Source organism: Carcharodon carcharias, chromosome 3, assembly GCF_017639515.1.
Source record: "Carcharodon carcharias isolate sCarCar2 chromosome 3, sCarCar2.pri, whole genome shotgun sequence".
NCBI lineage: Eukaryota > Metazoa > Chordata > Chondrichthyes > Lamniformes > Lamnidae > Carcharodon > Carcharodon carcharias.
Genome location: NC_054469.1, coordinates 114,734,308 through 114,750,363, shown reverse-complemented (window position 1 = coordinate 114,750,363; position 16,056 = coordinate 114,734,308). Strand labels below are relative to the sequence as shown.

Below are 16,056 nucleotides of genomic sequence, written 5' to 3'. Positions count from 1 at the left end.
TCTTATTGATGACATGAGGTGGTCTTCCAGCACTTTCAGTATTTAGTTCACTGGTTGAGCACTTGCCTTTCAATGTCTCTAACAGTGAGTTTCCCCTTTGCCTCTTGATAGGGGTTTTTAGAGAGAGAAAGCAGGTTACAGAGATATGAGGAATAAAAAAAAAGCTAACTATTTATTGTGGAATTATTCGAATCTTCCACACACAGGAGAAGGAAGCTTTAGGTCTTGTTCCTTTTAGGCTAGGAGCTATTCTGCTTTGCTCTCACAGAAAATCTGCTCACCTGGTTAGGAAACAATTAAAATGCTGTTGTCAGGCAGGTCCCTTGGTCCAGGACTCTTTTCTGGCACCATTCTGTCTTTCATGGCACACTCTGTTCCAGCACTGGGCAACATATTCCCCACAACCCCCCTCCCCCACCCCTTCCCCCCGCTCCCCCCCCCCCCACCCCCCACCCCCACCACTGTTGGGGGGGGAAGTGTTGGAGTGGGCATGGGCGGGCCTTCCAATCGGCGCCCCCGGTTGTGGGGATGCCGCTGTTTAACGTGGGCAGGTCAATTAAGGCTCGTGGATGAGGTTTCATGTTTTTTCCGAAGGCCGCCTGGTCTCCCAGCCTGCCCACCAACCTTAAGGTTGGACGGGCAGCTCCATTAATCATCTTAATTAGTTTTTTAATAGCCTTAATAGGCTGTTGACAGTTTGGCTGGTGTGCATCCGACTCAGCTGCGCACCCGCTGAACTGCAAATCTAAATGACACGGGGTGACGTTGGGACACACGCCCAATGTATCTCCACTTCATTTTACGCTTTGGTTAGCGGGCCCTGCCCCTGCTCACCAACTGGAAGATTCTGCCCTATATATATATCTCTCATCCTGTTCCAATGGACATGTCTTTCAACCTGCAGCGATTGTAATTCTAAATCCATAGTTCAACACAAGTAAAAAGATATGTTCCTTACAGTATCATTACCTAAAGAGCTGCCTTACAATGTTGCAATATCCTTTTGCTTTGTAAGTATAAGTATCCTCTCTCCAGAACCCTCCCCTCCTATATTTAGTTTAAAGCCCACTCTAAAGACCTAGTTACTCGATTTGCCAGAACACTGGACCCAAATCGGTTCCAGTGAAGCCTATCCCACCAGAACAGCTCCCTTCTACCCCAGTACTGGTGCCAGTGCCCATGAACTAAAACCCATTCCTCCCAGACCAACCATTAAGCCATGCATTTAACTCTTTGACTTTATTTACTCTATACCAGTTTGCCCGTGGCTCAGGTAGTAATCTCGAGATCTTTAACTTGGAGGTTCTGCCTTTTAATTTAGCTCCTAACTGTTCAAATTCTTTCAGCAGAACCTCCTTTCTAGTCCTATCAATGTTGTTGATACCAACATGGATCTCTCCCCTCCCACTCTAAGGGCAGAACTTTCCTGTTGGCGTGCGGGGGTGGACCGCGCACATCGACACGTAAAGTGATGCATGGTGACGTCGGGTGAGCATCCTGACATCACGGCGCGCCATCGCAATATTTCGGTGGGCAGGCGGGTGCGCGATGATCTCCAATCTGCACCCGCCATTAATTAACGGGCCACTTAAGGCCCTTGAGGCACCACTTGACGGTGATTTTTTGGTGCTCATGCAATCTTCAGATCATCACGGGCACAAAGGGCAGGCGGGAGGACACATTTGTATAAACCTCATCCATGGACAGGAAAAGAGGTCTCAGTGGGTTGGTGAATGTACACAGTCAAGTATTTATTTTCGAAAGTTACTGATACTTGCCTGTGTGAGCAGAAATACTTCAAAACTCATACCAGCTGTTTGGTCTGGACTCAACTTTCAGATCAGGACTCTACAGTGAAGATCCTTTTTGGGGCCTACAGGTTTCAGAAAGCCTTCCCTTAGCCTGGGAATGGGAGTTGTGATCTCTCCAATGGAGGCACCTCCTCTGAGGAAGAAGGGAGGGCCAGAAGGGGGAGGAGGCCAGGAGTGCACATTCAGCCTCCAGGGGAGCCACCTTTGGGAGAAGAGGCACAGGCACAAGGGGCGCAGGGCCAAGAGGTAGTCCAAGGCGGAAGGGGCCACAGAAGATGCCACTATCCTGCTGCCAGGGTATACAGGCGGTGAAGCAGCTACCTCAAAATGTCTGAGGTGCAGTGCCGAAGGAGGCTCCGTCTCTCAAGGGAGACAGACAACTCTACCTGTCATATGATAGGCCCTGAGATCTCCACTAACTTTGTGGGTGGACACCCCATGCCAGCGGCTCTAACGGTCACACCTGCCCTCAACTCCTATGCCTCTGGCTCTTTCCAGGGCTCAGTGGGTGATCTCCCAATCAGCTGTCCACACTTGTGTCAAGCAGGTTACAGATGCTCCCTTCAGGCGTGCACTGAGGTTCATCCGCTACCGTTGGGACCAGGCCAGCCAGACACAGTGACCCAGAGGCTTCGTCACCATTGCTGGCTTCCCCCGTGCTATAGACTGCACACATGTGGCCATCAAGGCGCCAGCAGGTGAGCCTGGTGCCTTCGTCAACAGGAAGGGCTTCCACTCCATGAACATGCAGATAGTGTGTGATCACAGGATGCTGATTCTACAAGTCTGTGCAAGGCACCCAGGCAACTCCCAGGATGCCTACATCCTCAGACCCTCCCAGGTGCTGGGGCTCTTCAGTGCTCCAGCCCGGCTGGATGGATGGCTACTGGGTGACAAGGGCTATCCCCTTAGAGAGTGGCTCATGACGCCTCTCCAGCATCCACGAACAGAAGCTGAGCAGCAGTACAACAGGAGCCACGCCTCCACAACTGCTGTGGTGGAGAGAGCCATTGGTTTTCTCAAGATGCGCTTCCAATGCCTGGACTGTTCAGGGGGCGCACTCCAGTATCCCCCAGATCCTGAGTCGCTGATAGTGGTTGCATGCTGCGCCCTCCATAATCTAGCGCTGCAAAACGGGGACGCTGTGGACAATGAAGATGTAGACACAGTGTCTGCGGCTGCACATGATGAGTCCAGCAGTGAGTCCGAGGATGAGCACGCACAGGGAAATGCTGAGGGGGAAGATGCTGACCTGGGCATACTCCAGGGAGCCAGGGACACCTGGGAGGCTTTAATCCAATGAACCTTCAGCTAGCCCACCACAGATGGACCTCCAGGACAAGCCTGTTCTGCAGGCTCCATACTTGATACTTGAATGCATAATCTGCCTGGATAAGAACATTAACTAAGGCCCGTGTCAATAAAGCTCAATGTGACACAACTCACTCATAACATCGTGGGTAACCGCCCACCTGCAGAGGAAAAGAGTCACCTTCAGCCATGGTCACAAGTCTAAATTTAATGATATAACAAAATGAACTGAAGAAAACAAAATGACAAAGTGTTAAACACCACGCCAACTAACCATGACCTCATCACGGGGCAACACAAAAGCATCAGTGAGAAACCCGTGGTGTGCCTAAGATGCCTTAAATTTATGCTTTCAGGCCCTATGTCTAGGTGCTGTCCCCTTGGTGGCATTGGCATCTGAGACAGCCTGCTCACTCTGCTGTCCTGTTGGCCTCGATGACCTTGGCGGCCGTCTTCTGGCCCATGGAGCCTGTGCTGGCCCCGCCTGGGAGGGAGCAACCAGTTCCACAGCTGGCTTCTCCCCAGTCGTCGCAGCCTCACCGAGTGCAACGGTCACTGACAGAGGGGTGGAGGAGCTGCTGCTCTCATCCGGAGCGCCCTGAGAGGAGCCCGCAGAGATGACAGGCAGCTGCTGCACCAACATGAGGTCACTTCGGACCTCTCTGCTCACCGTGGATGGATGGGCACCGAGCTGGAAAACTTGGTGCCCAGACCATCTCCCACATTGGCACTGACCAGCTGAGGTCAATGCGGATGTGAGGGCTTGCTGCTCCGCGCGCATCCGTAGGAAGCCCTGATTGGTCCCTTGGAATAGCTTCTCCACGAGAGTCACTGCTCTCTCCATGGAGGAAGCATGGCGCTCAGCGATGAGGCTCATTGCATCGATGATGGTCCGTGTGGACACCTCCACCATGGACACCAAGTCAAGGATAGCCACATGTATCTCTACCAGATGCTCCCATACACCCTGCTGGACTTCCAGCATTTGCTGCCTCAAGGACACTCCAGAAGTACAGCATCAGCCACCGACTGAGCATGTGCCTGCTCCCCTGCAGTCCTCTGAATGCTGGTGCCATGGGCACTCTGTCTCTGCCGGCTGCTCCAGCGAGTGTGAAGTGCCATCACCGCTGTGCCCTGGGACACTAGCCGATGCTCTAATTCCCACCGAGGTGCTAATATCTGCGCTGGTGCCTGCCTGGCAGAGATGGTGTGATGCTGGTGAGACTTCAGGGTCCTCAGGTGTGAGTGGTGGCCCCTGTGCTTCCTCCTCCCGCCCTGCTCCGGTGATGCTGAAAGGAAGAACAAGGACATTTGATTAGTTAATGTGGAGACAATTTCAATGAGCATCCCCGTCCCCTAGATCATTAAGTGCTCATCCTTCCATAAGCAATGGTCAAGCCATGTTGCAAACTTCAGTCACTGAACATTCAGCGCTACCACGGCTGCTGGGACACTAATGGTGACCTCACTGCTGGGCTAATATAACTTCCCATGGCACCCCAACCTCACTGACACCAGTGGACCTGGGCACAGGTGCCTCTCCAGATCGAGGGCCTCCTGCTCAAACCTGCAAATGATCACCAACTGGGCAAGCCCTCTGCCAGTCCTCACCCACTCTGGCATTATGTGCATTCTTCTCCTGAAAAGGAGAGAAGAGCATTGATTAGTGCTACTTGTACCTGGATTATCTTCATGGACAGTCCACCCCAACCAGAGTGGGACACTGCAGGGCTCCAGTGTCTTCTCACTCGGCTGCTGCTGAACGCTCAACAAATATGGTAGGCCTGCCCCCAACAACCCTACGTCACATCAGGCACCACACAGTCTAACCTTCCATCGCAAGAAGGTGCAAGTATGTGGAACGCAGAGGACAGCAGATCGATTGGTGCCAATGCCACCTTGAAGCTCCCCTCCCAGCATGTCATCACCATGGCTTTGACATGTCCTGGAGTTCCAGCACTGTGCCGAGGTGCAGCTCCTCCAGGTTGCCCTCCAAAACAGTAATGTGGGTCTCAGTGTACCACATGCTGCGGGAGTAGAACCCATCTCTTCACCACCCTCTCAGGGTGACCTCAGCATGGGCAATATCTGCTGGTCCACCCAGCGAAGGACACATGCTGACAATGATTCAATGCTGGCACTACACTCAGAATTGGGGTGTGTGGAGCAGCCATGGGGGAAAGCTTACATGCTGGGTTAAGTGACAAAAACCAACACGGTGTTCACCTTTCCTGAGCGCAACAAGTTGTTGAAGCACTTGCAGCACAGATTTCCAGGTGTGCCACACCACATCGCGGGAGCTCACCACCCCCACCACCTCCCCCCAGGTCTGTTTTTTCATGTTGGGGGCTCCTTCTCCTGTCCCTGGGAATGAGGACCTCCTGCCGTGCTGCCACCTCCTCGAGGAGGGCACCAAGACAATCATCTGAAAAATGAGAGGCACAGTGCCCCCCTGCCCTACCCTCCTGCCTGGCCTGCTCAGCAGCAGCGCTCTGGGAGCCCTTCCACTGGCCATGATTCACAGCCTTTGAAAGGCTGCAGTAGCTTTTTAAAACAGGCTGCGGGGTCTCCATTGGTCCCGGTGGTCATTGCAGTCCCGCTGCTGCCCGCCCACTCCCACTGTCCTCGGGAGCCACGATTCACGCTGGGCGGGCCTTAATTGGCCCACCCGTGTAAAATGGCAGCGCCGACCCGATTGCTGCCCACACCCACACAGCCAGCCCGACAGACGGAAAATTCTGCCCCAAGTTCCTCTCCAGCCCTGAGGAGATGTCCTTAACCCTGGCACTGGGCCGGAAACACAGCCTTCGGCACTCATGCTCATGGCTGCAGAGACAGTATCTAACCACCTAATTATTCTGTTCCCAATTACATTCCTATTTCCTCCCCCTACTTGAATGGCTCCCTGTACCACGGTGCTGTGGTCAGTTCGCTCATCATCCTTTCAGTCTCCACTCTTGTCCACACAGCTTGCAAGAACCTCGTAACTGTTGGACAGTTGCAGGGACTGAGGCCCTTTGAATGCTCCCCCCTGTGTCCCCATACCTGCCTCACCTGAGTCACACCCTCCTGTCCCTGATCACAGACCAGAGGTGTAACCATCTCTGGAGCAAAGCGTCCAGGTAACTTCCCCACTCCCTGATGTGGCGCGATGTCTGCAGCTCAGACTCCAGCTCCTCAACTCGGATGCGAAGTTCCTCGAGCTGCAAACACATACTACAGACGTGCTCATTGTGGATCACCTTGGTGCCCAGCATATCCCACATGTTGCAGCAGCAACACATCACCCATCCTGCCATCACTATCACATTTAGTTTATAATTAATTACTCTGGTATCACTGTACTTTACACTTGAAGAATCCCCCACTGTAATGCAATTATTTTTTTTACACCAGTATTGACCCTATACTCTTTAATGGCCTCTCACTTCCCTCTCTGCTCTCTTTAATGGTCTCTCACCTCTCTCTCTATACGCTCTTGAATGAACTCTCATCTCTCTCCACGCTCTTTTCCCTCCCATGCTCTTTAATGGTTTCTCATCTCTCTCTCTCTGTTCTCTTTAATGGTCCCTCACCTCTCCCTCTACACTCTTTAATGGCCTCTTGTACCTCTCTGCGTTCTTTAATGGTCTGTCATCTCTCTCTATGCACTTTTCCCTCCCACGCTCTTTAATGGCCTCCCATCTCTCTCTGCATTCTTTAATGGTCTTGACTCTCTCTCTGCCATCTTCAATGGTTTCTCATCTGTCTCTCTCCACGCTGTCTCTCACCTCTCTCTCTGTGGTCTTTAATGGCCTCTCCTCCCTTTCTCTCCCTGCGCTCTTTAATAGTTTCTTGTCTCTCTCTCTGCGCTCTTTAATGGCATCTCATCTGTCTCTGTCCACACGCTTTAATAGTCTCTTGTCTCTGTCTCCACACACTTTTTCCTCTCAAGCTCTTTAATGGCCCCCATCTCTCTCTCTCCGTGTACTTTAATGGTCTCTCGTCTCTTTCTCCATGATTTCTAATGGCCTCGTCTTCCTCTCTCTCTCCATGCTCTTTAATGGCCTCTCATCTCTCTTTTTCCACTCTTTAATAGCCTTTCATCTCTGTATCTGTGCTCTTTACTGGTCCCTTGTCCCTCTCTCCATGCTCTTTTCCCACCCGCGCTCTTTAATGGTTTCTCATCTCTCTCTCTCCATGCTCTTTAATGGTCTCTTACCTCTCTCTCCACACTCTTTTCCCTCTCGTGCTCTTTAATGGCCCCCCATCTCTCTCTCTCCACGCTCCTTCTTGGTATCTCACCTCTCTCTCCGTACTCTTTAATGATCTCGTCTTTCTCTCTCTCGCATTCTTTAATGGCCTTTAGTCTGTCTCTCTCTGCCCTAATTATTGGCCCCTCACTTCTCTCTCCGCACTCTTTATTGGTTTCTCGTCTCTTCTCCGTGCTCTTTTTCCTCTTGTGCCCTTTAATGGCCCCTCGCCTCTCTCTCTGCACTCATTAATAGCCTTTTGCCTCTCTCTCCACACTCTTTAATGGTCTCCCGTCTTTTTCTCTGTTCTGTGCTCTTTAGTGGCCTCTTACCTGTCTCTGTCCACACGCTTTAATGGTCTCTCATCTCTCTCTCTCCACACTCTTTTCCCTCTCATGTTCTTTAAAGGTCTCCCATCTCTCTCTTTCCATGCTCCTTCTTGGTCTCTCACATCTCTCTCCAAGCTCTTTAATGGTCTCTCGTCTCTCTCTCTGCATTCTTTAATGGTCTTTAGTCTGTCTCCCTCTGCCATCTTTAATGGCCCCTCGCCTCTCTTTCCACAATCTTTATTGGTTCCTCCTCTCTCTCTGTGCTCTTTTCCCTCTCGCACCCTTTAATGTTCCCTCGCCTTTCTCTCTGCACTCGTTAATGGCCACTCACCTCTCCCTCCACGCTCTTTAATGGTCTCTCATTTTTCTATGCTCTTTAATGGCCTCTCCTCCCTCTCCATTATTTAATGGTTTCTTGTCTCTCTCTCTGCACCTTTTTATGGCCTCTCATCCGTCTCTGTCCTTGCGCTTTAATGGTCTCTCGTCTCTCTGTACTCTTATCCCTCTCGCACTCTTTAATGGTCTCCCACTTCTAACTCTTTGCATTCTTTATGGTCTCTCATCTGTCTCTCTTCACGCTATTTAATGGTCTCTCATCTCTCTCTCTGCTCTCTTTAATGGCTTCCTGCCTCTCTCTCCGTGCTCTTTAATGGTTTCTTGTCTCTCTCTCTGCGCTCTTTATTGGTCTCTCACCTCTCTCCAAGCTCTTTTCCCTCTTATGCCCTTTAATGGCCTTTCACCTCTCCCTCTGCACACTTTAATGGTCTGTCTTCTCTCTCTCTGTGCTCTTCAATGGGCCAAATGGTCTATTTGTGTTCCTACTTCTAAGGATCTCATGAGGCAACAGAAGCAAGATAGTAAGCCAGAAAGAAGGCTCTCTGATTCATGCTGGAGGCATTAGTACAGTAAGTGGAAAGGAGAAGAAAAGTCTCCCTTCTGCAGATGGCCAGAGAGCCCGCCAGGCACATATTTGGGAGTCAATGAGAACTAAGTCCATGGAGTGCCAGGTGTCTGACCCCATGGACCTGGCTGCAGTGGGGGAAGAAAGTCCCATGGTTTCGTATGAATGTTCAAGGCCACTGAATGCATCTTCAAAAGACATCTCCTGCCCACTGCATCACCAATTCACATACTGCTCAATACACCACAAACTCATCATCAACCTCTAGCATCAGAACTCACGCCTAACACTCATTTGATTCCCCCTCAGGCTCACACACTTACCACTGCTGTATGCCTCACACCCACATCTCTCAGTTTTGACACACTTTCAGCTGTGACAGACACAAATACATTGCAACACTGACTGACATTCCGCCATCTCTCTTGCAGGACAAGGTGGCACATAACTGCAAGGAGCATCAAGAGAGTGTTGGGGGACAGGCACGGCTGCATGGTGTCAGCCTCTTAGAGGAAATGGCACTCTCTTATTGGCATAATAGTCACTAAAACCATTGCAGCTGTCATCTCTGAAGTTATCCAGAATTACAGTATACTCCTGCCTCAGGGATCTTCTGAAATCCCACTTCACCCTCACCCGGAACAAAGTACAAATTGTAGATAATGGCCCAGGATATCTGATGGTTGTACCAGAGAGGTATCCCCCAAGATGCAATGGAGGACCTCTCAGAAGTCCCATGCACTGACTATGAAGGAATTTCCTGGGAAGTTTGGGCAATTCTCCTGCATCTGGAACCCTCCAAAACTCTGTGTTAACAGTCAGAGACGTTGGATGGTCCTGACTCACTTACCAGAATAGTTAGCCAAGAAAAGTTAAAAAAGTAAAACCAGTTCTAACTCCTGGCTAACTATACTACTGACCTCCTGACTCCCCATTTGACTACCCCCCCAGACTACCTTTCCTGAACCCCTAACGTGATTACCCCACACAAACCCCCCACTACCTCACAACCTATCCTCCCATCACCCAACTAACCCCCTGACCCGATTACTCGCCCGACCTGACTACCCTCTCGACCACCTAAATCCTGAACACTCGACTTCCCTCTTTGACTTGACTACTCCACCAATGCACCCCAACTCCTTACCGGCCACCCATACCCTCACCCACTTACCTGCCACCCTAACCCCCCACTCACTTACTTGCCAGCCTACCCCCTCACCCACCACATTAACCTGCTACCCTACCCCCTCACGGGGATAAGACAGCGAGTGTGTCAGTTCCCCGGTGTGTGAGGTTGCAGATGAGCCCTATTGCAGAGGACTGAGATGAGGATTTGATGGGGCGACACATAGGAAAATGCAGATGGTCATGCACACAAAAATACTTGGTGCATTGTCAGGCCTGCCAAATAGCCTGTTGTTACTGTCGGTCCAACTTGGTACACATTCCTGTATGCAAGTGGTTGTCAAGTCCATGCCTCACTTTCGGACCCACCCATGGTGTAGCGTCTTGTAGTCAACAGCTTAGCTTTCACTGCAGCAAGGGCAGAAGCCACCCGACATCTGAGTGGAAGCTCAGACTGAAGTTATGAGATCTCTGCTTGGTGCCATACAAGTGCAACTCGGTGCCATGCAGACTCAGTCTGCTGCCAATTATGGCTGTAGATACCAATGCACAAAAGGGCTTGAGGAATTCACAATAGGCCAGCAATCTGTCCTCCAAGAGATTACTAAGATCTCGGAGGGGTCCCATCGGGGAAGTGGCAGTGGCTTCAAGGAGCACAAACGTGCTGTCTTCTCTCTGGATGACAACATTGGTCCTCCATCAGACGGCTCAGATTGCTGCCACCCATTTTGATGGGGTACAGTCCAATGACAGGCCCTCAAGATCCAGAGCGAGGCCAGCCTCCAAGATTATCTGCAGCCTCCTCCACTGAAAATCAGCAGCCTTCCACCAGCAAAACTGTAGCTGCTATGTAGATGTACTAGCACAGGAAAAGGCAACCGCAAGGCAGACACTAAGGAAAAGCACAAGGGTGAGTATCATATGTATTATTGGAGGTGTTGTTGAATAAAGTTGGTATGAATGGGTACTTGCTTGTGGCTTTTATTTCAGGATTTTAACCAGAAGCCTGTTATTTGTGGTCAGTGTCAGAGGATTGGAGATCTGGATATGTATGGAGAAATGGTGACTGGGATGTTTTCCCACAGGAGCCAGTGTCTGATAAGATGTTCATGGACAACCCATCTGGAGCCATGATGATCTGTATGTCTCCTTCCTTCTTCCTCCTCCCGAGGTTGTTTCCAAAGGCCTGGAGGCAGAGGCCAAGGTTTGGGGAAACACAGTTGCAAGACATGCTCTGGCAAGTAGTGGAGGGCTCCCCCAAGCTGTCCAAGCGGTGGGCCTGTTGTTTGGACACAACATTCCTAACTGTAGCATGGCACTCATTGTAAGAATGCTGTCCATGTGTGGTCATGGTACCAAGAGGAGTCATTAGTCAGATGGAGAGCAGGTAGCCTCTGTCACAAAGCAGCGACCTTCCAGCACAAAGTGGGGCTCAAAGATGGAAGAAATGGCTGACTAGATCAGGATGAAAACATGATGACTGCTGCCAAAATAGCGGGCATTCATCAACATGATGGACTCTGTATGATCACATGCCAAGTGCATGTTCAGGGAGTGGAACTCTGTGGTTCCAGTGCATCTCTATGTTGAGATGTTGCATCTGCAGAACCACGTGTACAGTCGATGGTCTCTACAATTGCAAAGTCACGTAACTGCTTATCCTGTTTCTCTCTTGCTTAGGGATGACAATGAAATCCCCCCTCCTTGCATATAGGTGACCTCCCTGATGCAGTGATGCATGGTGAAACAGAGAAATGTTAGTGATGCCGCTGGTTTCAAACTGCAAGAATCTATTGGCGTAGAAGTTGAGAGCTACTAGCAGTGCTGTCGTCACCCTACTCTGCAACTGCAGGTCCAGTTCAAAAAGGTGCCACAGTTTAGTGACCACAGCCGTGATTTGCCACCGACATTGCTCCTGACTGAGGTGGAAGTAGAAGTGCTCTTTGAAGACCCTAGGTGGGTATGGCATTCTGTTGAGAGCCTTCCACCTCTTCTGAGAACAGCTTCTCCTCTCTGTTGCCTCTGCTCTATCTCTTTGTCATACTGGAACCGAAGAGGGCCGAACTGTAGCCCTCATGACTGAGAGACGTTTTCTGTTTAGTGGCCTTTCAATTCTACACCACTCTCTTCTGACTGAAACAACTTGCGTGAACTCCTCCAACACGGTATGCATTACTTCTACCACCTCTGCAGCAAAGTCTAAATCACCTCCACTGAAATTTGCATGATGAGTCCTTTAAATAGTGCAGCTGGTGAGGGGGTCTCTTCTGCAGTTGCATGCATGATCAGCTATGTGCATTCAAGGGAGAGTGTTAACAGAACCTGTGAAGACCAAAATGTCAGGTACTGTGCCAAATTAGGTTTAGGCACTGACTGACATTATGATCAGTCCACCCTGAATACTTCCACACATGCACTGGATGACCATTCTATCACCCTTTCTAACATGGCAATTGGTGCAGGTTTTGCCAAATGTCATCAGAAGTGAACCCATGCCATTTTTGCATCTCCTGGCTCCCATAACAATGAAATCAGTGGCACTATGGGTCATTCAAATTCCTCAAGCTGATTAAGGAGATACACAGTTGTTTGACCTGTTCACACAGATCCCAGATGCCACTTAGAGAACCTTTGGATGCCCTGCAGACAGCATCTTAGAGAGCCTTTGGATGTCATACAGACAGCACCTTGCTGTGCAAAACTATGGACAGTCTATGGGCAAATGTAACTCTAAAGGATGGCCACTCAAGCAAAATTTGGTCGATTTTTTTTTTATATTACATATAAGTTAATTAAGGAATACGATTCAAGCCCTTAAAATGCTGAGAAGCTTGGATATTAGCATTATATGGCATTCAACCTGGGCTAAAACTAAAATGAATACAAAATAGATAAGTATGTATTGTTAGAGTGTGCTTTGACAAGTCATACTATATTTTAAAATTTCTGTGATAAGAGGCCAGTACTACAGTGACTGGGATTTTTTATGTGTGCAGTAGAAAAATATACTTCTGGTATCATTAAGATCCCTAAATTGAATAACACAAAACTTTTTCCATTGGAACATGTTGCAGAAATTAGGTGGGGCATCAAACACACAAGTATAGGACATGTTAGCTGTGAGGATCTTGAAGCAGACGTTTGAAGCAAACAACAATCCTTGCTCTTTTCACGTAATATATAATCTTTCAAGTAATATATCGGATAACAGATGCTATTTTATCACCAGCAGACAAGGTCATCAATAGCTGAGTAAATTCTGGAACATGTATATTGAACTTGTTTACAAGAATGCCAGGAATGCCTGTGGTATTAAAACATTTTGAAAAGGCATGCACAATTCTTGCAAATTTTGTGTGTTTATATATACTTAACTAGCAGTTAAACCAACTTCAAGCATAACTGGAGTGTTTAAATGGTTGCAGTCCATCATAATTTTCAAAAATGACTTCAGCAACATCACTTTCAATTCAAGTGAACATTCCTTCACATTTAATAAATTGAACTGACTGGCTATATTTGATGTTCCAGTGGTTCATTCTAAAGAAGTCAAACTGCAAGTTTAATTAAAATGCAGGTTTCACAGCTCAACAATACTGATCAGTGTTAGAATAATTCCTTGTTCAAATACAATCAAATCATTTCTACATTGCAGTTAAAATTTCAAAACTTCCACTGATTAAAATGGATATTTATTTGAAGCATCATAATTTCTGTTGAGCTTATGTTAATCCAATACTAAACCAAATAATACTAATCTCGACAATACTCTATACTAAATCAGCAACTGGGTCCTTTCAAACAGGTCACTATTTACATTAATATACATAAAACATCAAGAGGTAAAAGTAAACTTTTTTTAATAAATCACAAAACAGAAACAATTCATGTAATTATGCATTATGTACCAATTAACTATTTTTGCATCAAATTGCACAAGTAAAACCATCTTGCATGTTGACAGCTGTCAAATAGCTGTAAAGTGAAATGTGTTGACTCACTCCTTCATAACCTATAGCCACAGAAAGCCTTTACATTCATGCCTTGGCTTTAGAATCACAGGATCATGGTGGATTGGATGATGAAAATCGTGGTAGATAAAGTCCAAATTTGCGTTCAACTCCAGAAAAAGTAGAAATGACTAACTTGTAGCCACCGATATAGTCTCGATTACGACCAGATAGGCTAAATCTATATTGTGGTGGTGAATCCATTCCAGATTTTCTGTTATTATTAGGGACAGGAAGAAAGGTGAAATAAAAGACAAAATATATTAAGGTGAAAGTATACTATTAATTCCAAAGCAAATCATGGTTTTAAGAGCAGTGCTAACCTTTTCTTTACCCCAAGTACAAAAAACAAATTTGTGAAGCCACAAAGTCCTGCATTAACATATAAGCAAAATTTTCTGTTCTCTGGGGGGCTAATTGGGGTGGGAGGATACAGATGAACAAAGGCAAACTTGCTCGCTGAGAACACAGTAGTTCTAAGCCAATTGTGAAGTGGGACTAGATTTCTCTATGTGCTAGAATGTCAACTAATTTGCTGATGACACAAAGATAGGTAGGAAAATAAATTGTGAAAGAGCCATAAGGAGGCTATAAAGGGACATTGATAGGTTAAGTGAATGGGCAAAGACCTGGCAAAGATGAAATTGTCCATTTTGGCAGGAAGAATAAAAAAAAATCATATTATCTAAATGATGAGAGGTTGTAGAGCTCTGAGATTCACAGGGATCTGGGTGTTGCAATGCATGAATCACAAATGGCTAGGATGCAGGTATAGCAAGTAATTAGGAAAGCTAATAGAATGTTATTTTTTATTGCGAGGGAATTGAAATCAAAACTAGGGAGGTTGTGCTTCAGTTGTACAGGGCACTGGTGAGATCACATCTAGAGTACTGTGTACAGTATTGCTCTCCTTATTTAACAAAGAATGTGAATGCATTAGAAGTAGCTCATAGAAGGTTTACTAGACTAATATCAGGAATGGGAGGGTTGTCTTATGAGGAAAGATTTAACAGGTTAGGCTTGTATCCACTGGCGTTTAGAAGAGTAAGAGGCAACTTGAGGGATCCTGAGGGATCTTGACAAGGTGGATGTAGACAGGATGTTTCCTCTGGTGGGAGAATCCATAACTAGGGGTCACTGTTTAAAAATAGGGGATCACTTATTTAATGACAAAGATGAGGAGAATTTTTTTTCTCTGAGCTGAGGATTGTGAGTCTTTGGAACTCTCTTCCTCAAAAGGCATTGAAAGAAAGTCTTTGAACGTTTTTACAGAAGAGCTAGATAGATTCTTGATAGGCAAGGGGGTGAAAGGTTTTCGGGGGTAGGCAGGAATGTGGAGTTGAGGTTACAATCAGATCAGCCATTATCTTATTGAATGGCAGAAAAGGCTTGAGAAGCTGAATGGGCTACTCCTGCTCCTAATTTGTATCTCTGTTTGTATGTTCATACATGGCAGCCAGGTGATCCATTCAAATAATTTGCTCCCACCTCCCGAATACATTCTAGCTGTCATCTGAATAAATCCATTCATATCCACTAACTTATCCTGAGAACCATTCCATGTGTTGATCATTCTTTGTGCAAAGTTGCTTTTCCTGGGATCTGTCCTAAACTTTCTTTTCACCAATTTGAATCCACATCCATTGCTTTACTATCCTGGTATCTCAAAGTGCTTCAGATTAACCTCAGCATTGCCACAAAATATCTGGTATAATTCTATAATTTTCCTTCCAAGTTTTCCTCTCGGAAGACTAAAAGAAGCCCAGTTTCTCCAGTCCTTTCTTGTTACTCAATTCTTTGATGCTGAAGATCTGTGGCCTGTCTTAACTACCCTCTTGATTTGACTGTTTCTCTCATGTCTTGATGACCAAAAGTGAACAGAGTACTCAAATTATGGCATGATTTGGGCACTAAATGTTTTTAGCGTCAGGTAGGCTTTGGGTCTGATGACCTCCATCACTGAAGATGGGGACAGAGATAATGTTTTAGCCTATTTGTTAGTCTGTTTGACTGTAATCAATATATCTCAATAACTAATAGTCAGATTGCAACAAAACTTGGTTCACAGAAGGGGTATGGCCCAAGAAAGAACTGATTAGTGTTTGGGCAAGATGCAGATCCAGATCTGGATCCTAGAATTTTTTAAAGAATCTGTTAACACTGGGGGGATAAGGTATAATGACTTTTTTTAGGGTGTTATGAGTTGTTTTATTTAGAATGTTGTTGGCTGTTTTAGAATATTGTGGATTATCTCAGCTGCTGTGGTAAAATTTGTCATAGCTGTCAAAATATGATCAGAGATTTCAGAGCAGATTGTTGAATGTTGATTGGCTT

The 16,056-nt window shown here is 47.2% G+C and overlaps 1 protein-coding gene across 1 annotated transcript in view; it reads right to left on the bottom strand.

The window, feature by feature from the left end:
- Positions 1-13,776: 13,776 nt before the first annotated feature.
- Positions 13,777-16,056, bottom strand: part of LOC121276315 (calcium-binding mitochondrial carrier protein Aralar2-like) — a 280,042-nt gene continuing 277,762 nt past the window's right edge. The window contains exon 17 of the mRNA XM_041184583.1: positions 13,777-13,936. Within this exon, the coding sequence (XP_041040517.1) occupies positions 13,777-13,936 (160 nt within the window). The remainder of the gene's footprint in view (positions 13,937-16,056) is intronic.